We start from the raw sequence: 26,448 nt of genomic DNA on the forward strand, positions 1-26,448 counted from the left end.
ATTGGAAAACAAAGAGTAGGTTTAATTGAAAATCAGCTGAGACAGCATAAGTACAAAAGACATACTTACGTTGCTTGGAAGGAAGGATGTAGGTATAAGAAAATCCTCCAGCTGCCCAGGTTGCAACACTTCAGTTTGTATAATAACTTTTCTCTCAAACCTTTTAACTCTTATGTTATTACTTTACTAGTGCTGTTGCTTCAATTCTTAAACACTTGCATACATGAAAGTAGAAGGAAGGAACGTAAACTTTCACAAGCTACATGGATACTGGAGCTGTGTGTTCTGCCTTGAGGCTGGAGGAGTGAGTCAAGAGCCAGTGTCTTTGCACCACACTTGCCGTGTTCCGTGTGTGGTTTGTGCAGTGACATGCTGACACAGAAGTTGTGAGTAGCTGTGTATTGTGGCTGTATGTATGTCAAGAAATGAGATTTTTTTATGCTACACCACAAATTAGTTCCTCAGAGGAAAGAAGAAGGATCTTTTAAATCAGTAGTAATAAAAATAAAGAAAACTATCAGACTACTCAATCTGCTGGAGAAATTGCAGCATAGTTTGCAGCTATTGCAGTTTTTAACTTGAAGCAGTGTAGAATCAGCTGGAGGGCACTGAAGTGAGAGCCACAGAAATCTGTGATCAGATCAACAACTGAGATGCTTTGGCTACCTGGCTACTGCTGCTGGGCTGTCGTCTGTCTCCTTCCCTTCTCTCTGCAGGAAGCTCCACCTGCTTCTGTAGCCTCAACCATCGCTGTAGCTGCACCTTCTGCACATGTGCTGGAAAGGTCTGTAGAGTCCCTCTGGTCTGACAGACCACCTTAGCTTCTCTACAGATAGTTTGCCAATGATCCCCACAAAATTCTCTCCTTGCCCCAACTTCCCATCACACAATTTTTCTCCTCCCCAGCCTAAACATCACATCCCGCTGCTCCAAATAGATCAGCTCTCTCTGCCTGTCCTGCCAACTGCTCTGGATCTCTCCAGCCAAGACCATTCTTCTCCTTCACCTTGGCTCTAGACACATTTTCTGCTTGCTGGTTAGCTCTACTCCTTTGGACTCCTGTGGTGTCCTTACACTTGGAATAAACCAAATTTCTGTGCTCTTCTCCCAGCTTGAGCTGTCTGTTGTTGTTCCTTCAGTGGACCATAATAAAAAGAAAATGGTTTGTATATGTTCATCTGCAGCAGAGCTTGGGATCAGAAGCTTCGTATAACATCTGCACTTCTGTCACTGTCCTATTTCTTTCTTTGTCCCCACTGGCCCACAGTGGTAGCTTACAAGGAAAGGACATCTTTTCTTTGGGGGAAGCGTACTGCATGCTCTGTACGGTGTGTGGTCTTGTTCATTTTCTCCCAGGCCTTTCTGTGGTGTTAGATCTGTATGTCTCAGCTATCTCACGATAGTCACCACTAAATTAATTCTCACAGCAGTGGGGGAGAAAATGATGTTATCTCAGCTGTATAAGCAAGGAAGCCTAGCACAGAAATAACACTGCGTGGATGCTACATGAGAGTTGCTTTGACCATGGTTTCTGCCTTTCAGAGCAGCACGCAGTGCTCAGCATACATCTGTCAGTGACGTCCCCTGTGGCTGTGGGGTGAGGGCTTCTGCAGGCCTGCCCCGTGGCTCTGCATGGGAGCAGCAGATGGGGAGCAGAGTGTCCTCCTTCTTAATCTTGGCTGAACAAGATTTTAGCTTCACACAGGAATTTTGTCGCAGCAGAAGCAATAAAATCCAGTTTCTCAGTGGCTGTATTTCTTAGCCACCGGGCCCTTCTATTGCCACCTGGGTGCTCCCACTTCATTTCCCACTTCCGCAACAAAGCGAGAGTGGGGCAAAGCCACGCATCCCTCTGTGCTCAGCCCCAGCGCCTTCCTAGACACTGCCCAGACAGTCAGTTGAGTGCTTCTGAGATTAAAAGAGCGCTGTTGAGTCTTCTGTTCAGAAATATGTAAACTCTCAAAATCATGAGGGAGGAAGCAAGAAGAAATAGTTAATTTGGGGTTTTTCTTACTAAGAACTGTATTCTGTATTTAGGTCTTCACTCTTTCTGCAACTATGCAAACATTTGCAAGTTTTTACACCATCTCTTTGGACTTGGACTGATGTAAAGAGCTGGGGAGTTAGGAGAACAATCATGATTGTTGAGATTCCTGCTGGCACAACAACAACAGGGACCTGTACAGCCATTCCCGAGTCCATGCTGGGCCCTTTGCTACCTGTGCTGCTGGTCTCTTCTGCCCAATTGCCTCACGCCCAGCTCTGTGCCTGCTCCTTCCCACATGTACCCCTCTCCCTGAGCTGGTGTTGGAGCCTGTGCAGTCACTATTTTTGCTCCTCTCATCCTACCAACTTGTACACCTACCCCACTCACCCCTGCTCCCAAATTTTTCAACCATACAGGCTTTCTTCCACGCCAGTCCTGTCTCTGCAGCTCAGCCACCTCACTCCTCTCCCATGTCCTCTATGTTTGAGGCAGTACATGGCATATCTCTTTGCTGGTCTTGTCTGGGGAGCACTGACTACCAAGGGTAATAATCATTTCCCTATTTTTTTTTCTGGGACCCAAAATCATGATAAGCATTTTTTTTTTTGGGGGGGGCGGAAGCTGCGCTCAACTCTGCAGGTCCAGGATGGAATAGGCTCATTTCTACTATAGTTGCTGAGAAATCACAAGAGAATTAATCTACCAAAGCTGGGTAATTCATTGTTGACCATATACATATATACACATTATATGCATATAATACACCCACATATATCTAAAATAAAAACTATGAAGTTTCTTTTTTTTTTTTTTCCTCAAGGCAACCAGCTTTGCCAAATTAGCGTGAATTGTTTGAACTGGAAACAGACCACTGCTGCCTTTGTACGTGCACACTCCAGAGCTTTCTAACAAACTTTCTAGAGGAGTTTAAAAATAAGTAAAATAAGCAAAACAACACATTTCCTCAATCTCATTTTTGGTAATTACTGAATGCTTTTAGCAGAAACATGCATAAAGGAAAAGAGCAGCCTCCACAGCACCATGGGAAAAAAATCAGGCTTCGTGGCTTGGATATGGTAAAGCTTTAGTCAAATGAAAACCACATGTCATAATTGAACCTGTCAGCCTGCCTGCCCCACTGATGAGAGCAGGAATAATTTCAACCAGTCCCTAAAGGCAAAAGTAGAGAGAGATTCAACAGCGCTGCTTTGTCCCTGCTTTCCTGCACAGAGCCTGCAGACCCTCTCTCTGCTGGCCCCCTGGGCTGGCCCCCAGCCACCCCTTTCATCCTGCAAATCCCCCCTACCCCCCAGAAATCCATGTGGGGGATGCTTGGAGAACTTCCAGTGCAGGACGAGCACAAAACCAATCACACTGGTACAGTGTCTGAAGTTTCGCAAGTTAAAAACAGCACCTAATGTTTAACCTACTTCCATTTTTTTTTATTTAATCAAAATCTTATTTCCTTTACAAAAATGAAACCCAACCCACATATTCTGCTGTCCAATTTGCAGTGAGTTGTCATTAGCAGTAATTAAATTTCTGGGCCATTACATGATCTGCGTTGGCTTAAGGGGCTGCCATTTAAGACGGAATTTTTGTGCTCTCTTTACAGAGCTTTTAATTGAGTTTATTGAGAACTGAACCTCTTGCTCTAAGAGCAATAGTGTCTTTTAATGAGTGGGATGATGGGTTGGGGAAGACACCTCAAGGTGCTTGAGGGAACCTTATAGCTCTAATTCATTAGTACAAGAAGGAGAGCGTGGAACAGGTTCCCCGCTCCCGTTTGCTGCTTTTTCTTAATTTGTGCTCAGTTGTCATCTTCAGGTTTGGTTTTTCTCTCTCTGGAGATGGTGTTTGTATATCCCAGGGCTATGTAAGGTTGGGCTTTCTGAAATTTTTATGCAACCCTTTTGGCTCCGTGCAGAAAGTAAGTAATCTTGGCAAGCCTCCAGCGTCATCATCCTTGTTGGCAGGTCCTGTTCTAGACTTGCTATTGGCTCATGATTCCCAGTGCTGAATGAGGTCAGGCCTTTTGCTGCAGATGGTTTTACTGCTAGAGACTGGGGACTGAAAGCAATATTATGCAACTGGTGAGTGTGCCTCGGTAATTTGTCCCCATGTCAAGAAGCCATGAGGAGGCAGGAGGCAATTGCCCTGGCAGCAAGCCATACCCAAACCCACCTTCACCTCCAGCTCTGAGCCTCTTGTTCCTACCTGGCAATGGAGGACGCTTTTTCCATCAACCATGCAAAAAGCTTTATATACCCTATCAATACGCTGTTTGAACTCTGCCAGCCACTGCTCTGCATCCATTTGTTTCCCAAATGGCAGAAGCAAGAGCCAGCATGAGGCCACAGAGAAATTTAGGAAAAGTGCTCATTCCCAGCAGTGGTATTTGCTGCAGAGAGGCGAGCTGACCTGACCTGGCCCAGCAGCCACCTCTGGTCCCACTTCTCCAGCGCAGCCTAGCATGAGCCCTGGGAACTGGCTTCCTCTGGAACAGAGACCCGCCTGGGGGGCCGCGCGGTGGGAGGGTGAGAACTTAACAGTCAGAAAATCTTTGTTTCCTGGGACACTATTCAAGGAGGAGGATCTGCTGCAAAAATTCTGTTCAGTGATGGCCCAGCAGCATTTCTGAAAAATCTTTATATCCCAAAGGATTTGCTTTCCCTTCTTCTTGTGTTTAATCACTTTAAATTGGCAGCTGACCCCTTTTTCATAGAAACAGCTGTTGCTTTTGCTCTTCATAAATCTTAGGCAGGCAACTCTGATGTAATTAATGGATGGTCTCATCCTAGCCCCCAGCTTTCTTTAGTAGAGAGAAAAATATATATATAATTTAAAACTTAAGCATTTAAAGTGCATTTAATATGGCTTCAGGGCTCCTTCTAGCTGAGCAGAACTGCAGACTTCGTCTACAGCCCAGCAATGCTCATCTTTCTTGTGAGGGGGGTGTGAGGAAAGTACCAGTATTCACCCTTCCTGGGCAGGTGAAGCATTGTTTCAGTGCTGCTGGAGCTGGACCTGGTTGTTAACATCCTCTTCTTTAAGGAAACACCATTTCTGCTCCTATCTTTAGGAAAACACTGTTAATGGCCAAACCCGAAAGCTGAAACTATGTGGCAGGAAGGATATTGGACAAAATGCATTGTTATCAGATCTTGTCAGCTGTAGTGCTAAGATGTCTCTAGAGATACCTGATAAGGTACCAGACTTCTTTTCTTGAGGCGTTATGTGTCTCTCCGGGGTTTTGCATTATAATTAAACTAGTTGAAGCAGTGATCCAAATAAAGGAAGCAACTGAATGGGACGGGGGTACCCCACCACTCTGGCAGGCTGAGAAAGACATAATGGCCCTAAATTTCCCAGGCATCACTTCCAAGTAAGTGGCAGAGCTCTGGCTGAGTGCAGACATGGGAAGCTGAGTGTGATATGCCAAGAACCAGCTCAGAGAGCACTTTTCCTTGTCTTTCAGTCACCAGAGAGGCTGGAGGGGGAATGGGAAGCTGCTGAGACTGGGGTCCAGTCCGCAGGTAGCAGAGTGTGGCTGTGGGCCCTGGACTCTGCTTTGATCATGGGGACACATACCAGGCTTCACAGGTAGAAGAGCAAAACAGCTCAAAAGAAGTCTTTTTAATAACTGTGACCAGGATTTGGCTTTACCCTTGCTGGGATCAGTGGCGTCTGATCTGTTAGGCTTCTTTTTCCTTATCTCTTCTGTACTGTGGGACCCAGGAGTGCTGAGATGTGAGTGACAAACTTGTCAGGCACATGCATCTCCCCAGATGCATGTGAAACAGATGGGAAACATCAGTGGGGTGTGAGCTCTCCAGGATGTGTCTGTGTAACACGGTGCTGGACACGCTTCCTGCTAGACTGTGGGGAGCCAATATAATGCCTAGTTTGGGGAAGAAATCTCAGTTTTCTATGGGGAACAGGGCTTGCTGGCAAAGGAGCAAGCTCAGCATCCCACAGCCCATCCCATACTGAGATGTTCTCAGGTGCTGCACTCTGTGCTGGCGGCTGGGAAGCCACAGCTCTCCGTCCCATGGGGCTTGCTGAAATGCAGCAGGCACCTGGAAAGCCTCCTCCCTTGGGCAAGAAATAGGCCTGAGTGCACATTGTTAGATGTGGTATCTGCTGCCAGAGGTGACAGTGACAAACAGTTGCTCCGCTGTACATAGGAATATAAAGCACTTTCAGATCATCTGGAAATTCTGTTTTTCTTGTCATCATGTTTATACTGCAGAGTGTGCTTAGTGAGGGGTAGTGACCAAGAACAGAGCAAAACATGCTTTGCTTTTCTGTGAAAAGGTGTCCCTGTGTTGCCTGCTGGTGTTGTTTCTGCTCTGTATTGCGGTAACACCAAGGAGTCACAGCCAAGAATCAGGGCCCCACTGCGCGAGGCACAGACCAGGAACAATAAAGACCACCTCCGGCTTTCTGTCGTCCTGAGGCACTCACAAAGCCACATCTGGGGCACGACCCGTCTGAAAACTATCGGGTCAGCTGGCAGGATGGAGCAATTCAGAGCTAATAAATAAGCACTTGATTTGCCTGGGCCGTGCCAGGCAGGATGTGGCCATGCTGGCAGTGCTGCTGAAGTCCACTGGCCAGTGAATGTCGTCTCTCACTTGCTCCTTGATGCTCTGGGGGATTTTGTGTCCCTTTCACCAATGGCAGTTACAGTCCAGGTCTTAGCTACTTGGAAGCCTGCTACTTTCTTTAGCAGCCAGACAAACCTTTTCTGCTGAGACTGGCACCTCTTCTGTCCTCACTGATCTCAGTGCGAGCCAAAGGCACAGCTGCAAACTGGAGTTTACCTAGCTTGTGTCATTCTGGCTCTATTTCTAAGTGGAAATGTTGGAGGGAAGGAGCATGGGTAAGCTCATGTTAAGAAACTCAGGTTTGTAATGCTTTGTACATATGGCACTACATTTGCCGTAGTTAAAGGGTATTTAGCCCACACTAAACAAGCATTTGGGAACACCACGTGATTTTAGCATAATCTAGAGGCTGGAAACAGGCCATCTAGGTGCACAAATATTAAATGAATATATTAATTGTTGCCACCTTTTGGAGTAGCAGTGTAGCAGGCGTATGGGCATAACCTGTGGGCTCTGGGGAGCACTGTCCTGGGCCAGTGTAGTGGTCCTTCTCCTCTCCACTCTTTCCCCAGCTTTCTAACACGCTTCCAGGGCCTTCTGCGGCATAGCCCTGAGCCTCAGTCACCATTTTCAGGGCGACAGCCAGGGAGCAGCTTGCTGCTAGGAGGTTGAAAGCTGTTCAGAACCACAAACAGAAAGCCCCGTGGTTCCCTACAGTTTCATTTCTTCCTATTTCTCCACATGCCATTTCCTTGCAGGCAGCCATTCCAAGGGCACTTAAACAAAGGAAAGGCACAATCAGTCTGTCTGTGGGCAGCATCCTGTTCACAGCGCCTGCAGGTCCCAAAGATATCAACGGTTGTAAAATAAACAGCAGTGCCTGTGTGTGCCCTTTGTTCTTGTCACAGCCTCTGGGAGCAGTTACTCTCCGGTTAATGAACTAGTCCGCTTTCCCCTCTGGCTTTGTCTTATCTAAGCAATACTTCAACCCGAGCAGTCAGAAACCTTCCTAGCAAATAGCAGGGCTGGCTACTGGCAGGCTGCATGAGGAAACCCCACCCCACTCCATTTCCACTGCAAGGAAAAGATTTTTTTTTTATGGTTGCTCTTGAAGGACAGTTTGTTGAGACACATTTCTCTAGCAGGAACAACTGCATGAGGCTGCCTTAATCCCATGTGTGGTCTTTGGTGTGGCTGTGCCTAGGCAGAAACTTTTTTTTTTTTCTGCTTGTTTGGTGTTTTTTTGATGTTGCTGTTGTTGTTTTTTGTTTGTTTGTTGGTTTTTGATTTGTGGATCTGTGGGGAGTGAGAGGGGATTTTTGTGCTGATACCACATAAGCCCAGGAAGATACATTGTGGGAGCAATCAAGTAAGGCTTCAATTTTATGCTGAGATGTTGAGTCTCAGGAATTTCCTTCACACAGATCCATCACTCCTGCTTCTGAGCCCCATATGTTGACCAGCATATGCCTTTTTAGTGGGGACGGTAGGTGTGGAGCCAGAAATGAGTTGTTTGGCTTCCAGCATGTGGAAGGCTCTTCCCTCTGCAGTGTGTGTCCTCCCATGTCTGGGAGCTCCTTCCTTTCCCTTTTTGTCAAGAGCATTTGGGAGTGGATGCAGTTCCCTCTGTCCCATGACTCCTTGCCCATAGGAAGACCAGCCTTGTGCAGCTGTGGCCCCAGCTACTCTTTCCTCCTGGAGACTCTCTGTTCCTTCCCACTAAGTTTTCTTTCCCATTCCCACAGTGGAATGCTCTTTTCCACGCTCTCCAGCCCCACATAGATACCGACAGCTTTCTCCAAACCCTGGCTGCTCTTGTCAGTTGTCTTTTTTTTCCTCCCTTTCTACCACAGGGACATCCTGAAAAGTGGAGGCACAGCTGTGGATGCTGCCATCGCTGGTTTGATCTGCACGTCGGTGATGAACCCTCAGAGTTCGGGCCTGGGTGGCGGGGTCGTATTTACTATCTATAATGCCAGCACAGGTATGGGCCAGCCCTGGATGCTCCATGGTGCCTCATCTTCTGCAGACACCTAGCACCATCCTTCATGTTCTCTGAGAGATTTTTTTTTTTATATAAAAGCTCTATTGAAAACCCCCAAAATGTGCTTTTGCGTTTAACCCAAAGCACTGATTACAGGAGCTATCCTGAGAGCTTTCCATAAGCAGAGCAGGACTGAAGAGTGCAGCTGTTCACAGCGAGAGCATGTGGTGGTGGGGAAGGAGCTTTGGATTTCAAATGAAATGACTTTGTCCCTTCTTCACCTCGCAAGGAAATTATATTTCAGTGTCATATATCTGACCAGTGCAGCAAGGTGTGAACGGTGCTCTCTGAGCTGCCACTTGGGGGGAGCACTGCCATGGAGGCAGATGGGAGCAGGGAGAGGTGCGTGTGCTGGCAGAGCAGGCAGCAGCCTGGGGCTGTCGCTGCCTCGGCTCAGCCCTTGGCTGGGATTTCAGAGCTTCGTCCTGCACCAGCAGCTCAGGTAGCACCAGCTGCTGGGGGGGAGCACCTCACACTGCCATCACTGGCGCGGGTTGGACTCCCCACAGCAGCACTGAGGCTGCCTGCCCCGTGAGATGCATCTTCCCTTTGGAAATCAAAATCTAGCAATTTGCAGGGCCTGCTGGAAGCCTTTCTATGTTTGCCTTAACCCCTAGTGTTATTGTGTTCCTGCTTTTATGTTTTTAATGTTTTGTTGTTGTTGTTTTTAAACTGCCTTGGCTACTACAAGCCCCCAGAGCTTATAGATGTTGATAGCCAAATCAACAATGGGCACAGTAACAATATCATAGTTTTAAAAACCCTTCCAAATAGTATCAGAGAGTCACGAGTAGAAATTCTTGGGTTTATCTTAAGCAATAGCATAATTTGGCAAAGCATCTTTTTTTTTTTTTTTCTTTTGGCAGAGCCATGTAACTTCTCCTCCTATCAACAACCCTTCTCTTCTGCTACCTGAATTACGCTGCTGCACAGAGCCTTGCATGGCCACGCATGGCTCATGTGCTTGGTACAGTAGCACCATGGATTCCTGCAACACAGCTGGCTCTGTGGCCTGAGACAGAAAAAGAGAGCTAGAAGGCAGAGAAGGAGGAGAAACAATTAGGTTAGATGCGAAATACAAGTATATATTGAGTGTTTCTTTTTTCCTTTCAAATTTCCTGATACATAGAGGTTACAAACATGATAACCTTGCCTTGCCATCTCTTGGAAAATAGCCATCCAAGAAGCACAAGGCTCATGTTTTGTCTCTGACACATCCCACCTGTAGAAGAAGTGCAGGAAACTGCAAGTCAGCTGTGAAGTAGCATGTCCCAGCTGCTTGAACACAGGCACTGGCCTTGTCCTTGTACCTTCGGTGTCTCTAGGCAGGCACTGGTCAGTCTGCTGAGCTGACCCAACGCATGATGTTCACCTGCCTTCAGGAAGAGTCTGTTATGCATTTCTCCATTCTCTTTTTCTAGGAACAGTTGAGGTGATCAATGCCCGTGAAACAGTCCCACAAGGGTTTGCTCGTGTTTTGTTGTCTGGCTGTTCTTTACCCATCGGTAAGAAACAGGTCTGTGTGCCCTCAGTGTGTGGTGGGGGCACAAAACTCAGGGTGGGGGAACTGGGGACCTTGCTGTTTGTCTGAAGTCCTGTTCAGTTACCCGTGTTCTTCCTGGACTGATTTTTGAAAAAGACAAAAAATGAAGTCCATAAAATTCCTGTTTAATAGTAAAATTGGCACCCTGGCGCCACCAAGGGAGTGGGGAGCAGAGCACGAGGAGAAATCACTACGTAATTACTCTTCATAGGAAGTCTACATTTCAAGATCAGGTTTCCCAAAACACTCATTTCCCAGCAGTTTGTGATGGTTTTACCTTGCTGGGCAGCCGAACTCCACCACAACCACTCTCTCACTCCCCCTCCTTAGAAGAAAAGGGGAAGAAGAAAGTATGCTAGAAAGAAAGAAAAAACTCACAGGTTGAGATAAGGACTTATAGCAGACTTAGTTCTGCCTCTGTAAATCCACACTTCCACTGACATGCTTTTAGAGAGGTGAAACCAACAGGCCAGTGACTTACTAGGTGTGACGCTGCAGTTCTGCTCTTCAGGTTCCCAATGGATTGCTGTACCAGGAGAAATTCGTGGGTATGAAGAAGCCCATAAACGATATGGCCGCTTGCCATGGAAAGCTCTGTTTGAACCAACCATCAAGCTCCTTTCAGAGCCACTTGTTATTTCCCCGGTTATGGAGAAAATGATCCATCACCCATGGTTCTCCAAACCCGGACGAAACCTGTGGTAAGACTCCTGAATTAAACTCAAGTGTAAGGACCACTGTTCCCCCAGCTCAGATCTTTCCTCTGACACAGAGCGCAGGCTGCTGCTGCAGCTGCTGCCCAGTAAATACTTGCTATGGAGAGGGAGAGAATAAAGGAAATGTTCTTTTGGAAATCTTTTACTGTCAACAACTTTTTTTTTACTTTTTTTGTTTTCCAATTTAGAGTGGCTTGGCATAGCAAACCTTTCTGCTAAGCACATCTCCTCATGAGGAGGAGCTGGATGGATGTGGCCTGCCTCCATCTGTTTGGAAATTTTTCCCTGACAGCAGGGTCCTGCAGCAGGCACTCATTCGGAGAAGCCAGGGTCAAAGTGTTAGTCCCATGGAGGAAACTTTGTCTAGGGTAAAATGTGCCTGGTGTTTTGGGTAGGAATCAGTTGAGAAGCATTTTTCTCCATATAGACAACAGCATAGCACTAGCTTGGAAAGTATATAAAATACATAAACCGAATCAGCCTTGGGTAGGAAAGTGGGTTTGGCACTGGAAAGAGACTAAGCACATGCTGTAAACTGATGGATGTTCTCCTTTAACAGCCCATTGATATGTGATGGTCAAAGGTTTTTGACCCGCGGAGAGACCTTCAGGTGGCCAGCACTGCAGCAGACACTGAGAGCTGTGGCAGAAAATGGAGCTACAGCATTTTATGAGGGACAGATAGGACAGGCCCTGGTGGAGGACATCAAGAAGGCTGGTAAGTAACAGCTCTATTTAATACGAACAGACGGGCCCCAGCAATTGTCTAACAGTGAGGAGGTACTCGGGGATAGCTAACACATGCCATTTACTTGTCACTTGGAGTGATACCTGGCATGGGAAGGGGCCACCTTCCCCTAGCTGTTGTAATTCAGGCCCAGAAGAAGGTATGAGAGCCACACACTTACCCATAGTATGCATGCACTGGCTTCTCCAGTTCCCTTAGGCTTTGTGATGTTCTGGGGTTTGGCAGTAGCTGAGCACATGTGAAGACGTTGTTGTGCTTGGTGGAAGAAACTCAGAATATACAGGGATGGCTCTTAGAAACCTTACCAAGGCCCTGATAGTATCCCCATAGTACCTACTAGAAGTGTCTGTTAACATGCTAACGCCAGCTGTTCCTCTGGTTTTCCACTGAAGGGTCCGTTCTCTCAATGGAGGACCTTAAGGCGTACAAAGCAGAAGTGTCCTCAGCTCTGAACATTACCCTGAACAATAGCACCACGGTGTTTTCTCCTCGACCGCCCATGGGAGGTGCTGTGCTCCTGTTTATCCTCAAGATACTGGAAGGTAAAGTCTTGAGAGAAAAGGCGCTGCAAGAGGTTTGCAAAGAGCATTGATTTGGAGCAGTAAAAAAATATTAGGCAGAAAGAGTGTTGGTGAGCCAGAGAGGGCCCCAAGGTAGCAGTATGATCATGCTATGCAGCAGGATGATGAGCTGGCTCATTCTTACAGTGTGTCAGCATCACCATGGCTGCTACAAAGGCCAAAGGATACCCGATTTCTCAAGACTTCAAGAAGAACTGAAGTCACAATGGAAAGTAGTACTCGTTTATTTCTGCCCACGTCCTGCTAAAGTGTAGGGGACACTTGGTAAGAACTAGGATGGGAAAACAAGGTTCATTTAAACATTTTATAAAATTCCTGAAGAAACATTACTGTGCATCTGTTAACCAAATGAATTCATCCTCCTCTTTAGCGTATAAATTTAATGAAGCATCACTGTCAACACCCAAGGATAAGGAAGAAACCTACCACCTCATTGCAGAGACCTTGAAGTTCAGCAATATGCTGAGACCCCATATGAGTGACCCAGCCTTCTCCGATGCTCAGGTGAGCTGGTAAAGTGCACAGGAGTAAGGAGTAGCCACAGACACGCACAGCACTGGCAGCCTCTTCTGCACTGCTTGACAGAGAAGCAGTCTTCTACACGGTTTTTTTTTGTCTGTTTTTTGTTTTCAAAATCTGCATTGTCACAAACTCATTTTAACCTATGTGGTAAGCCGTCAAGAAAGCTACCTATTGTCCAGACGATCGTGCCTGCCAGCACAATGCTAAGAAACAAGTGATGCTCTGACACCCTTGTGCTTCGCAGCCACAGAAGGAAAGAAATTCCTTAGAAATGTTAGTCAAGTAACATTGCTCAGCTGGCCAAGTGTTGTGCTTTAACTCCTGCAGGCAGCTAAGTACCACAGAGGCATGCACTGACTTTCCACAAGTGGGATGAGGGAGAGAATCAGACAGGTAAAAGCGCAAGGACTCATGGGATAAAACAGTTTCCTAGGTAAAGTGAAAGTTGTGTGTGCAAGCAAAGCGAAACAAGGAATTCAATCACCACTTCCCATTAGCAGACAGCTGTTCAGCCACTTCCAGGAAAGCAGGGCTCATCACATGTAATGGTTTCTTGGGAAGGCAAACGCCATCACGCTGAGTGTCCCTCCTCCCCCCTTCCCCCCCCCCACTTCATGCCTCTTTTCCCCAGCTTTTACTGCTGAGCACGACATCACATGGTATGGAATATTCCTTTGACTAATTTTGGCCAGCTGCCCTGCCTGTGTCCCCTCCCAGCCTGCTGCTGGCAGGGCAGCAAGAGAAGCAGAAAAGTCCTTGACTCTGTCTAAGCACTATGTAACAACTAAAACGTTGGTGTGTTATCAACACTGTTTTCATCAAAAATCCAAAACACATCATCAGATGAACCTGTATGAAGGAAGTTAACTCTATCCTAGCCAAAACCACGATAACAAGGCAGAGGTAGGGTTAGGCTGTTTGCTTTGGCTGCAGTTTCTGTTCCATGCGAGGCTGGTGCTCACTTGCCTGGTAAAGAACATGCACATGGTCACATCAGTGATGAGGTGCCTTAGTATCGAGTTCATTTCAATTTCTGTGACAAGACTGGCCTGAGAATTCAAACTAGAGCTAAACACTGCCAGTGTAGGCCTCAGAGCTTTGACCTTGGAGCTGAATCCCCCAGGCTCCTGTGTGTCCAAAGACAGATGTGCTTGTGCTTTTGTGATGCTGACTCAGCGTCCTTGCTGTGATTGCAGGTGACCGTGGAGACACTGCTGTCTGACAAGACCGCTGAGCATGTCAGAAGCAAAATAGATGCTTGTGGTGACCATCCACTCAACTATTACAACTTGTGGGAGTCCATCTACAACCACAGATACAAAAGTATGGGCACAAGCCACATCTCTGTGCTTGCCGCAGATGGCAGTGCTGTGTCCGCCACCAGCACCATCAACTACCCGTGAGTAGCCGGGGGCTGGTGTTTACTTCAGTAACATAGGTCTTGTATTAGGCTCACAGGGTATCTGCAAGGGCTGCTTAACAGAAAAACAAAACAAAAAAAGCCCACCAACCCTTGGGCTTCACTGCTTTAGGCAGTTTCTTGCTTGTGAATGCTTTTTTCATGTGACAGCGAAGGTCTGTCAGAATCAGCCCAAGGCAACATCACAATTGACAAACATGTAACTTGCCAAGCTCTGTGGGTTGGGCAAATCCCCACATCTACTGGTTACAGAGAGCTTATCTCTGGCTCCAGCACAGCAGCACAAATACCTTTCGGCCACCTTAATTAAGGTGGCTGCAGGCTGGCGGAAAGGAGGGAAAATGCAAGATGGTGGCACGTTTGGCTAGTATCATCCGCAATGGGTGAGTGCTGGTCACTGAAAGGCTACTTCCTTCCTCCCTGCAGGTTTGGCTCCTTTGTGTATTCTAACCAAACTGGGATCATTTTAAATAATGAGCTTGCTGATTTCTGCATAGTGAACAGAAACATTAAGCCAGGTGAGCATTCTGAACTTCAACATAAAACACAAGGCCAGGAGATGGAGAATCAGGGCATGAAACTGGGCAGGGACTATCTACAAACTGTAGGTACTTTTTTATTTCCCCCCCCCCTAAGCTTGTATGAGAGCAAATTTGTTTCAGACTAACAAAGGATAAAGTCCTGTAGTGTGTCTGTGTCTACTCACTTATGCACTTACATGAAAATGTGAGTTTTGGCTTCTGATGAGGGAAAGCAGAGATTTAAAGAAAAATTGCAGAAGCTGTTCATGAATGGGCAGGGAAGGGACGGAACAAGTAAAGAAACCACTATTAAGACAAACATCCTAATTTTTAGGCCTTTCTATGAAAAACTGCAGCTACATGCACAGTCAGGAAAGGCTTACACTGTGTTCTGTAGCACAGTACAGAGGCAGTGCTTTGTGAAATAAGCTGTCCTTGATGCAAGCTCCCTTGGGTTTGCAAAGAAAAAGGACATCAGTACTGCAGTGGACGATTGCTGCTAATTGTTCCTTATCTGCGTCGAATGAACTACAGCAAGACCTGAGTACATGCAGGGTGCCCTGTTGTGCACCAAGAGGTGTTTTCTATTTAGCCTGTACCATAAAGGGGCAGTTTCTTGTGAGATGGGGTCTCAGCACAAGGAATTTATATTTCTGGAAAACGTGGACTTCTTGAGGAATGAGCAGTAGCATGGTTTTCCATGGGGAATGCAAGAAGAATGAGGTAGATAAACCTGTGTGTCCCTCCGGTGCTCTCAACAGCCACATGGGAGAAATAAGACTTTCTGCTTCTGCTCTAGGAGAGAGGCCTCCCTCAGCAATGGTGCCTTCTATTCTCATCTCCAAGACGGGAGACATGCTGGTGATTGGAGGAGCAGGTGGGGCCCGGATTATCAGCGCTACTGCTATGGTGAGTGAACAGGTACCGCATAGTAACACCTTTCACCAAGCAAGCAGAACACACACAAAACTTAACAAAATAAATTATTTTGCTGCTGTTAGTACTGCTAAGTAGAAGGCAACAGTGAAGAAAGCCTGCTGCAGACTCATTCTATCCTCACCTTCTTGCTTTTAGCATTTCTGTGGCAAATGCAGGGGTAGGTTCAGCTCTGCTGTTGTATTGTACTTCCATCAGGAGGGAACAGGAATGGAGGAGGTGGGAGAACCCACAGCAGCCACCACCTCTTTCGGCTATCCCAGACTTCCAGCCATGGTCAGTCCCACCTGCTTTTTCTACTGTTGGTCACCATGAAGAAAGGATACTGGGGCTAGAGGGAGTTCTTATAGTCTAAGTTTGCACAATCCTTCTGGCAGGATTTGGTCTGGATTTACACCAGTGTGGAGGAGGACAACATGTGACCCAGGTTTTTATTCAGTATCTCCAGTGAGTGTGGGATTTGTTTCATTGCAGGCTATTATAAATAAGCTGTGGTTTGGCTACGACTTGGAACATGCCATTTCATCTCCCATCATGCATATTAACAATGGCAACATCTCGTTTGAGGAACATTTCAGTGAGGTGAGTGGCCTTGTTTGGATCCTCTTGTCTTCTCCATCTGATGGGAAGGAGCTAGCTTCTGTAACTCTCCTCAGTAATCTGTATTTTGCTTCTAGCTAACCTCCTTCTTGCTTGAATCTCCCTCAACCTGACCCTGTAAACACATCCTTCATTTCCACACCTGGCAGAACAAAGACCTCAGACCTATGCCCCATTCACTCCATTTTCTCTGCTCTACTCCCCACAGGATGTTAGGAATGGCCTGCTGAGAAGAGGACACAAAGAAAGGAAAGATGAATTTGCACTGAATGTTGTGCAGGGAATTTCAAAGGAAGGAAAATGCATCTCTGCTTACTCTGATAAAAGGAAGCTGGGGAAGTCGGCTGGTTATTAGCAAGGAATCCCACCACAGTTCTTGTATTCTAGTCAAACCCACAGGAGATAACTACTTTGAGAACATGCTTTGGCTTGGACATGCCAATATTGCCTGTTCCCATCAGGATGCCTCCCAAAGTGTGGGCAAACTTGTGATTACACCTAGCTCCAGGAGAGTGCAAGTCACTCTCAGGCAATACAAGGACAGGTTAGCCAGCCTTGTTTAGAGCTACACACTCCATTACTTACACAATATACAGAACAATATATCTCTTGAGCAGATCAGCTGTTCAGAATAAGATAATAGAAGGTGCAAAAGGAAACTCGGTCCAAAACTCACTGGGAACACTGCGAAATGATCCAGCTGTATCTTCCATTCCTGCTGGAGAGTAGAGTTGGTTTCTTTCAGGCTGTTGCCATGCTAAGCTTCCTACTACTGGGAGCTCAGCAGTATGAAGTAACTATTTTGGTTATAAGGATTATAAGAAGTGTCTGTAGGATCAAGATTATAAAATTGTATGCATCCAGACTTTGAGAGTGGGTTTGGAATGGGAAGAGAGCAAAATGCCACACTACCCTTTTGGTTTTCCCATCCAGAGGAGCCCCTACTTTTCCCAAAGGTGGCAGATGAAATCAGTGCACCATAACACAAACCTTCTGCTATGCATACTCTGCCTTGAGGAAGCGATGGATGCCATGAGCTCTGAGTAACTGTGCTGAAGCTCCATTCAACTCTGTGTACTGGTGACCTTGAGAATAAGCCTCCCACGGGGCAATGTGAATTTGGTGCTCCTGGAAGGGACAGGCCTCAGGTTAGCTCCCCGAAGGCACCTCTTCCTGTGGTGAAGGGAGGCCCAGTCTGTGCCAGTTCTTCCTCCTCAATGCCTGCAGAAAATAACTTGTTTGGGAAGGCAGGTGAGGATAGCAGTGGAAAAAAAATGTGCTGTTTTTGGAAGCTTTATAACTTCAAAATGCAAAGGATAAATAATCTGAATACTTCTTTTGTAGCCATGAGCTTTGCCTGGCCAGGCAAACACCAGGACTGTTGAGAAATGGTGCCGTGCTATCAGTCTCAAAACACTCTTCTCCCACGGCCTAAGGAGGTGCTCCAACTCCTTGTTTACCACAACTAGTCTCGACTATTCCCTAAAGATTACAAGGATGAAATACTACAGCTATTTAAGAGACAGAGACAATGTCAAAGGGCACTAGCAGAGCCTTCCCCTTCTGCATGTTTGTTCTCACCTACCACGTGGCCCGTAGTATTCCTAATAGACAAACAAATAAGCTTCTTCTGTATACAATTTTTGTTCATTTGGAGGGGGTATTTTTTTTTTTAACTGTATTCAATTTACGTAATTTGCCTAATTTTTCTACTTTCATTAATGACTCCTTTACCTCAGCTACCAGTTCCTGGATGCATTTGTTCTGTTGTCAGAAATAGCACCCCAACTGCAGAGCTGTTACAGGGGAAATGCTTATGGGTACCAGACAACATGTAGCGCTCACATTTCAGAACCACACAGACTAGCTAGACCAGATGCTGGCTTTAGCATGATCTGTAGTTATTTCTAGCTAGACCAACTGTACTTAGAGCTTACAAAAAGCAATCAAGAACGGCCTGGCTAGCCACAGGGTGAGTGGTTCTTCTTTCCTCAGTAGGTTTCAGGGCAGTGCCCTGGCCTGTGCTCCATCATTTTTCACTGCCAGAGAAAACAAGCCATAAAGTAACTGAGCTTCCTAATTCCCTTCAGTTCTGACATACCAAAGGGTAAAACACAACTCAGTAATCCAGCTTATGCAGCCTATCATCACCTTTCCAGTGCACTACTAGCACTGCTATTTCTCACCACAAAGACATGGGAATATTATCTGTAGACCAGCACTCACTGCAATTTCACTACTTTGCTATTAGCATTGAAACTGAGCCAAGTAAGCAGTTTTAAAGCCTATCACCGCTTTCATTTGCAAGACAGAAAGAAATGAGTGTGCGAATCTCTCACTGTAGCAGAGACTTCCACTCCTGGCAGCCTCACTAGCAAAACATGTGGTGAAGGTGAGCATTTGTACCACACGCAGCACCTCTGCTCTTGTCCTGCCACTTCCTCAGTGCTGCTGAAACTTGTCTCCCAGCAACAGTCCAGAGTCGGCCAGCTTGGTCCCTCTCCATTCAAGCTGATGCCAACAGGAGAGCATTATTTTTCTACTTAGTCAACTTATATGGACTTTTAAAGCACCATTGTACAGATGCTCTATTTTCTAATGAAGTTTTTAAATTATATTTTTAATAAAGTGTTTTTAAACCTGTCTGGAAATTTCTCTTCTAAAACTGTTGCCTAGCTTAGCACACAAGCAGTTGTTTGAGAGAGTACTTTCACACAGGTGCTTCCAGCAGTAAGAGCTGGTCATCCAGGAGAATCAATAAGCTGCTGGAGAAACTGAAGAACCGTGCAGAAGACTGCATATGCCACTTGTCTCTTGCAGTTTGGTTTCGGCACTTCCATTTAGCCCTTGCCAGAGGCTGGATGGGCCTGTGGAAACTGGTATGATTGGGCCACAGAACAGGTGAATGAGATGAACTCCCTCAGGTATGCTCTGGATTGCCTTGAAGCACTACAGCTACTTTTCAAATCCACTGGAACCAGTTGAAGTGACTTGTCCTGTTCTCCACACCCTGCATTATATCTGGCAGCTTACATTTAGACATTAGGTCTCTGCTCAGAAGCAGAAGGGGCCGTTACATTCAGAGGGGTGGGAGACAAGCAGGAAGAAGTCTTTTCTTGTACCTGAAACATTTAGACACATTGAATAGCCTGCAATGCACAATCTGGTTTACAGTATGACCCACTCAGACACACAGAGAGAGCCTCAATGCAGCGTAAGCAGTAGAATGTGGAATCAAAGCAGGAGGCAGATGTGCATGCCCTGTGCACAAGTATGTCCAATGAGATGTAAATACTACAGCACAGGGTAGTTTGCTTTAAAAAGTAAAGGATGCAAGGGCAAGCCTCAGTCCTGTTTAGTTTTATAAATCAGTCCTTTGTGGTGATACGTTAAAACAAATAAAAAAAATCCAGTAAAGAATTCAAATGCATTTATAAGAGTTGTTTAAAGCAGAAGTGTTTTTAGCTGTGGTGGTAGCTGAGGTCTCCAGAAGGGAAGTTGTGTAAAATAGGTTATTTATAACAGGGAAGTTTTCTGACTAGATCTCATAAATTCAGGAAGGAAAGTATGACTTCTGTACGGTGAACTGTTAGAAGCAGCCCGGCAGCAGTTACACTTGTTTCAGAATGCATGTTTGTCCAACAGTCACTTCCCAGAAAACAGCCCAGTTTCGGAGCACATGCTTTCTCTGTTGTACATCAGACTGACTGTAGTGAGTGTAAAGTTTCAATAACTTATTTTGCTATGCAATAATTTTATTTGCTTATTCCTCAGATATCACTTGATTAAGAAAGAGCTCAGCTGGTCCTGGGTTCAAAGGGCCAAGAATTTTCAACAAACTATGGCTGATGCTGCTCCATACGTGAACTTGTATCTAAGTTTCCTAAAATGCCCTGCCAAAGTGGATTTAAAATGCAGCCTGCCACTGCCACCCATCCTAGAACTACAAGAATTGGAAAAGTCACAGTTCAGTGAAACAAAGTGTACAGGTCTGGCCACAAACCAAACTCATTCTTCCAGGAACACAATGACCACATTATTAACAATCATTGTCTTAGTTCCACTGAACACATCCTCATCAGTAACAGCTCAGGAAAAAGGAGCACAGTGCACATCCCAGGGTACTTTTGGTAAAAGCCACTCGTTTGGTGGGAGTGATACAAGCAAATATGTATCTCAGAGTCATAAACCTTTGATTTAACCATGGTCTACCTAGCTATCACTTTATACCTTGAAACTAGACTCACCTCAATTCCAGAAACTATTGGGAAAGAGAGGGTGCATGATGCCTAAAGTCTTGGTTTTTTTTCCTCAATACAGTTCTTACAAATTGACAGGAAGTTTCAACAAGGCACATTGATGAGATCATTTACTGTCACCTGTGTTTCCAAGATTTCATAAACATCCCTAGAGTGTGCAAACATCTGGGAACACTCATTTTTTGATCTCAGGCTAAGTTTATCTCATCTGATATATGATATGATAGTCCATGCTGGTAGGTGAACACCAAAGGGGCCCCCCAGGGGTTGGTGCTGGGTCTGGTCTTGTTCAACACCTTCATCGACGACCTTGATGAGGGAATAGTGTCTGCCCTCAGCAAGTACGCCGATGACACAAAGCTGGGAAGAGTGGCTGACACGCCAGAAGGCTGTGCTGCCATTCAGCAAGACCTGGACTGGCTGGAGAGATGGGCAGGAATAAACCAAATGAGGTTTAATGAGAGCAAGTGTAGAATCCTGCACCTGGGAAGGAACAACCGGACGTATCAGTACAGGCTGGGGGACGACCTGCTGGAGAGGAGCTCTGAGGAGAAGGACCTGGGGGTCCTGGTGGACAACAGGTTGACCATGAGCCAGCAGTGTGCTCTCGTGGCCAAGAGGGCCGATAGGATCCTGGCATGCATTAAAAGGAGCGTGGCCAGCAGGTCAAGGGAGGTAATCCTCCCCCTCTACTCTGCCCTGGTGTGAGTACTGTGTCCAGTTCTGGGCTCCCCGGTACAAAAAAGTTGGGGATCTCCCAGAAAGAGTCCAGCAGAGGGCCACAAAGGTAATGTGGGGCCTAGAGCATCTTCCCTATGAAGAAAGGCTGAGAGACCTGGGTCTGTTCAGCCTGGAGAAAAGAAGACTGAGAGGGGATCTCATCAATGTGTATAAATACCTGAAGTGTTGGAGACAGAGGGATTTGGCCAACCTCTTTTCAGTGGTTTGTGGGGATAGAACAAGGGGTAATGGCCACAAGATAGAGCACAGGAAGTTCCGCACCAACATGCGAAAAAACTTCTTCACAGTGAGGGTGATGGAGCACTGGAACAGGCTGCCCAGGGAGGTTATGGAGTCTCCTTCTCTGGAGATACTCAAGGCCCGTCTGGACGCCTACCTGGGCAGCCTGCTCTAAGGAACCTGCTTTGGCAGGGGGGTTGGACCCGATGATCTTTCGAGGTCCCTTCCAACCCCTTCAATTCTGTGATTCTTTGTCCAGTTCTGGGCTCCCCAGTACAAAATCCACTCATGCACAGGTGCAGACACTGTTAGCTGTTCTGTATCAGATATGGATTTCTGAGAGGTCATTGATTAATTACAACTTACCTTCAAATGAGTAACTGCAGTGTGCCCTTTTTCAGAGGGTTGATTTACACAGACTCTGGTATTCCAGGTCTGCAGTATGATGTGGTAGGAAGAAAACTGGAGAAAAATTAGTTTGTTTTGGTTACTTTTTTTCCTCTTTTAAATGCATAGCTTCATCAAAGGAGTGAACAAAAGAGAAAAATCTCTGAAGAGCTTCTTTTGTGCCGACTCTCACCATCTCTTTTGGCAATATCAATTGTGCAGGCAAGAAAAATATGTGGCTCCATTTTTATTTATTTTAGTTGTGCTCAGAGTTTTACAGGTAGTATCTTCCCTTTAGACCATCTCAACAGAAATATAAGAAAGTTTGAAGCCACTTCCCAAGTTACCCATCCATCTCCATTAATCAACTGAAGTGAAAAGCAGAAACATCTTTTGTTAAAAGAAAGAGTGATGAGTTTGTGAAGGCTTATCCCAGGCTAGAGCTGAGCTCACCCACTGCGGCACAGATCGATTAGTTTGTAACTTAGAAAACCCAGTTCCCAGGGTCCTGGAACTTGTCTACTCAACAAGAAACAAATCTCTTCTCTAGCTGTGACAGGGACACTGAAACTGTGGTAGCTGAAACTGTGCAAACAAAACACTTCCTGCAGCTTGGGTGAGCTGGACCTTCTTCAAAAACTAGGTACACAATCTGACTTCATGGGATGGAGAGGAGGCAGGAATCAAACTCTTCAAAGCAGAACAGATTCTTCAAGGAGGTCATGTCCTGGTAGACATGTTTGTCTTAGCACACTGCTGTGGCATGAGGCACTTCGGTCATGGCTGTTGAGAACATCAGTCCAAGCTCTGTCAATAGAACCACAGGCAAATTTGTTCTCTTTCCTGTGAGATCTCCCTGAGTTGCAGACCTAAAGGATCTTCCCCCCAGACACACCTCAGTGTCACTAGATCACTGAAAAAAAGGAGCTGAACCAGGTCAGTAGCCTGCAGGAAAGCCACCTTTCCGGGAATCGGAGGCTGCAGCCCATCCATCATCTGTTCTGAGAATGGCTTGCACAACTGCACCGCTGGTCACTCGTGTGGTATCGTGTTTTCTCTTCTTTAGTTGTTCTTCTATACCCTGAAATGCAGAAGTGCATGAGGACAACAGGAGAAACTGCTCATGTGCTGTAGTCTCTGACCTGAATCCTCCATGACTATCCAAGCATACAGTGCCTGTATTAGGTATGTCTCCTAAAACTACATCCTGTCCCTCTTCTTCCTTCTGCTTTCTGGGATGCACTGCTTTTCACGTGGAATTGAGAATATGTGGCATTCGTGGTGTTGAGTGTGTGCTACCAGTACTATTGCAGGTCAAAGAGCATTCTCAGATACTTATATAATGACTGACAGCTGGAAGTAACAACATTTCATAGAATATCCGAGTTGGAAGGGACCCACAAGGATCATCGAGTCCTATTCCTGGATCCCCAAAGGCAAGGCAAATCCTGCCATCAGCTCTCAGACTGACAGTGCTGCACAGAGACCTTTTCTGTGAGAATATTTTCACATCTGTTCTTGGGTCCCTCTGTGCATTCTCCCTTTCTAGCTCTGTGGCGGCACTTTAGGATTTGTGAGGAGGTAGCACGCGTTTCCTGAGGGACACCAGATTTAGACTGCTTGGATGCTTCAGGCCCTGAAGCAAAATAGTATCCTTGCTGTTTTGCAAGTACTTTGAGCCAAACAACAACTGGAAGAAGAAATATAGCCTCAGTTTCAGATGTAGCTCATGCTTGAATGCATTAGGCCTTAAAACCATATGACTGAGACTAAAAGTACACTTTGAACAGCTCACTGTGACCCAGTACTGGACTTGTGCCAGCTTTAATACTGCTCACCTAGGAAATTTGGCAATGCATCATGATTTTCTACACACACATGCCTTCCCAACACTATGACACCAGCACCACACAAAATGCTCATATACAACCCCACCTAAAGCCAGACAAACCTCCTCTATTTGCTGCTCAAGCTCCGTGATATTGGGAAACAGCTGATCATGAATTCTGGGCTCTTCCACTGCTTTCTTCACATCATAACCAAACCAGATGGAATTGATGATCGTCTAAGAGTCGCAAAAAAGCCTTAATGTTAGTTAGTTGCCTTCAAAGAGACCTCACCCTTGCAGCAAAAAAGGCAGAGACTTCTGAATGATGTTCACTAGAGCACATAAAATATGTAATTTCTAATTCCTGCTGCTTCCAGCACTCCCTCTCTTGGCTAAGAAAAACACAGGTACATTGCAGCAAGTCAGCTTGTATATGCTTAGGATGAATTCCACACAAAGAGACCAAGAGTGGCTAAAATGAACATAGGAGAAGGATCGGATCCTCAAGCTGGATTTATCCTGCTGTGAGTAAGCCCATGCTGGCTTGTTTAGACACAAAGCAGTCAGCTCAGTGCAAACGTACAGTTACAGCTTCTTGCTACCATGCAACCAGTTTCCATAAACCTGGCTCAGCCCCGTTTGCTTAAATTGCAGGTTGGAGCTGCTGGCAAGTGAAAACAGCCTCAGGACGAAGGGCTTTGAAAACTGCTTGTAGCAGTTGTTTCAGAGCCTTCTCCCCTGCCTTAGCCAGAAAACAGGCTGCAGTCTGGTGCTCTGAATGGCTGTGTGTGCTGGCACTGGGGACTGCTTTCCCCTGCAGTCATTTTTGGTCTATCTGGGCCTTTGACTGGCTGCCACAGCAGGTCACAAAGAGCCTGTCTGTCAGATGATACCATGCCTGGCCTAAGTTCTTGTTTAGCTTCTCCACATGACTTTCACCTGAAGTTTGAGGGTTGGATGAGAATGACTCTAAACTAGGCAAAGAGTCCATGGCAATTCAGAAGTCAAAGCTAAACCAAAGTCATAAATACCCTACAAGTGTTAAGAACAATTTGCCAAAGGAAAAACCCAGAGTCACTGAAGTAATTTAATGAGAGACCCTTTGTTCCTCTGGCAAGCAGGAGTTGGGGTTGAAGGCCTGGCCCTCAGAAAGTCAGTCATGAACCTTTCTTTCAGCCCCCAGGCCTGCAGCAGGGAGCCACGGCTATGGTCAAATCATAGGCATGAACCCCTTACCCCAAACACTGCCTCTCCCCAGTTTGTTTTGCCTCACCTTTGCCCACAGATTGCCCACATCATCACATACCAGTGCTGTTGCTGTGGTTATTTTTGTTCCTCCAGAAGCACCAACCACCATCCTGACCTTTTTTGATTTGTCCACCAAGATGGAGGGGCACATGGAGGACATCGGCTGTTTACCTGTCAGGGACAGATGCAACAGAGGCTCAGCTTTCCACCTGTAGCTTACAGACTGTCGGCTCCCACTCCATGTCTAAACCCAGAGCCTTCATATCCACCTTCCTGACTAAGGTGGTCTTGTTCATCCCTCGGGGATCCCAGTGTCCCCCGTACACATCTTGTTGCTACCACAATGCAAAGCATAACCCTAGTATTTTGTGCAGAGGATGAAGGTGCCTGCCTTCACGGTTCTGTCCCAGCTGGGGTTGTCCATCATGCAGCTGCCTCCCCTAAACTGTGGGACCTCTCTTTCCGTCCTATCACTCCCCTGCCTCTCTCCAAAGGGTGGTACAGGAGGGTGACAGAACCCCAGCCCACTTCTGTGGCAATGAGACGGCTCTGCAGGAAGCAGTGATGGAGCAGGCAGGGTGCTTGGTTAGGTGCGTGAAATGGGTCTGTCTGAAGCTGCCCTACAGATCCCAAGACAGCACAGGGAGAAGGCTGGACAGTGCCGTGTAACACTTAGCAGTCAGCTCCTGCTGCTGCCTCCCTCTTAAGTAAGTTCAAAGAAATCTTTCATATCCCCAAGTCATTTCACTTGATATGCTCTGAGCTCCCTGCAAAAGGATTTCTGGTTGCTGGAAGGAAGCATGCCCAAGAGGTTTTCTTCAGATGGCCTCTCCTTCTTCAGGGTATACCAGGGGAGGCTGGGAGTGCACTTTTGGCAGGGATGCCATGTGCCTCGTGTTCACCTCCACTCTCTGCAGAAACCCCCAGATCTGTGGCTGATTTCAAACATGCTGCAGCCTACCTTGCAGACACCACAGCCTTAGTATGCAAGATACAGCTACAGGACGGAGTCAGGAAGGTAGTTTACAGCTACCTGGTGCTATGAAATTTGCTGGAGAAGGAGGTATCCCAAATCCATTGATTATGTAAGGTGAGCTGAAGTCATCCATCTCATCATTATATATGATTCCACTCACGTTGGATCGTACATCAGAGCCAAAGCTAGACAAAACAAGTTAGAACAGACACGTGAAGATCAGAGGAAATCCAGGACAAGCTTCAGGTGAATTACTGCAATGTGAAAACTGGAATTTGATGGGAGTAACTCTCCACTCCCTTGTGTTGCAAAGGACATTCTGTCACCCCTTGGGGGAAGGAAGCAGTTTATACCGTGAGCACACAGCTACACAAAGAGGAAAGGCAGCCCAGCATCCTGCTGTATAGCTCCCCTGCAAGGACCTTGAGGGGAAGAACAGCACAGCAGCAAAATACAATTAATCCCCTTCCACCTGGGCAGTACTGCACTCCATTCAGAGGCAGTGTAGTTCAAAGACTGTCACCTTTGGAAATGGTTGGGATTTTGCTTAGATGTGTCGAGTG

General features: G+C 46.3%; 2 protein-coding genes across 15 annotated transcripts in view; one reads left to right on the forward strand and one right to left on the reverse strand.

The window, feature by feature from the left end:
- Window positions 1-18,870, forward strand: part of GGT5 (gamma-glutamyltransferase 5) — a 42,807-nt gene extending 23,937 nt beyond the window's left edge. The window contains exons 3-13 of one of the 2 annotated variants that reach the window (XM_080560031.1): window positions 8,451-8,581; window positions 10,063-10,157; window positions 10,683-10,885; window positions 11,460-11,617; window positions 12,040-12,189; window positions 12,599-12,732; window positions 13,947-14,149; window positions 14,597-14,688; window positions 15,491-15,600; window positions 16,102-16,209; window positions 16,436-18,870. In XM_080560031.1, the coding sequence (XP_080416157.1) occupies window positions 8,451-8,581; window positions 10,063-10,157; window positions 10,683-10,885; window positions 11,460-11,617; window positions 12,040-12,189; window positions 12,599-12,732; window positions 13,947-14,149; window positions 14,597-14,688; window positions 15,491-15,600; window positions 16,102-16,209; window positions 16,436-16,582 (1,531 nt within the window). In that variant the 3' untranslated portion in view covers window positions 16,583-18,870. The remainder of the gene's footprint in view (window positions 1-8,450; window positions 8,582-10,062; window positions 10,158-10,682; window positions 10,886-11,459; window positions 11,618-12,039; window positions 12,190-12,598; window positions 12,733-13,946; window positions 14,150-14,596; window positions 14,689-15,490; window positions 15,601-16,101; window positions 16,210-16,435) is intronic. The other variant, XM_080560032.1, reaches the window with a different exon arrangement.
- A 3,195-nt stretch (window positions 18,871-22,065) lies between these two features.
- Window positions 22,066-26,448, reverse strand: part of GGT1 (gamma-glutamyltransferase 1) — a 66,276-nt gene continuing 61,893 nt past the window's right edge. For 11 of the 13 annotated variants that reach the window (XM_080560063.1, XM_080560064.1, XM_080560061.1 and 8 more), the window contains 4 exons: window positions 25,943-26,070; window positions 24,968-25,080; window positions 23,785-23,898; window positions 22,066-22,914 (listed from right to left, as the gene is read on the reverse strand). In XM_080560063.1, the coding sequence (XP_080416189.1) occupies window positions 22,771-22,914; window positions 23,785-23,898; window positions 24,968-25,080; window positions 25,943-26,070 (499 nt within the window). In that variant the 3' untranslated portion in view covers window positions 22,066-22,770. The remainder of the gene's footprint in view (window positions 22,915-23,784; window positions 23,899-24,967; window positions 25,081-25,942; window positions 26,071-26,448) is intronic. The other 2 variants (XM_080560066.1, XM_080560060.1) reach the window with 1 other exon arrangement.

The sequence above is a fragment of the Anser brachyrhynchus genome (genome assembly GCF_964034855.1).
Source record: "Anser brachyrhynchus genome assembly, chromosome: 17".
NCBI lineage: Eukaryota > Metazoa > Chordata > Aves > Anseriformes > Anatidae > Anser > Anser brachyrhynchus.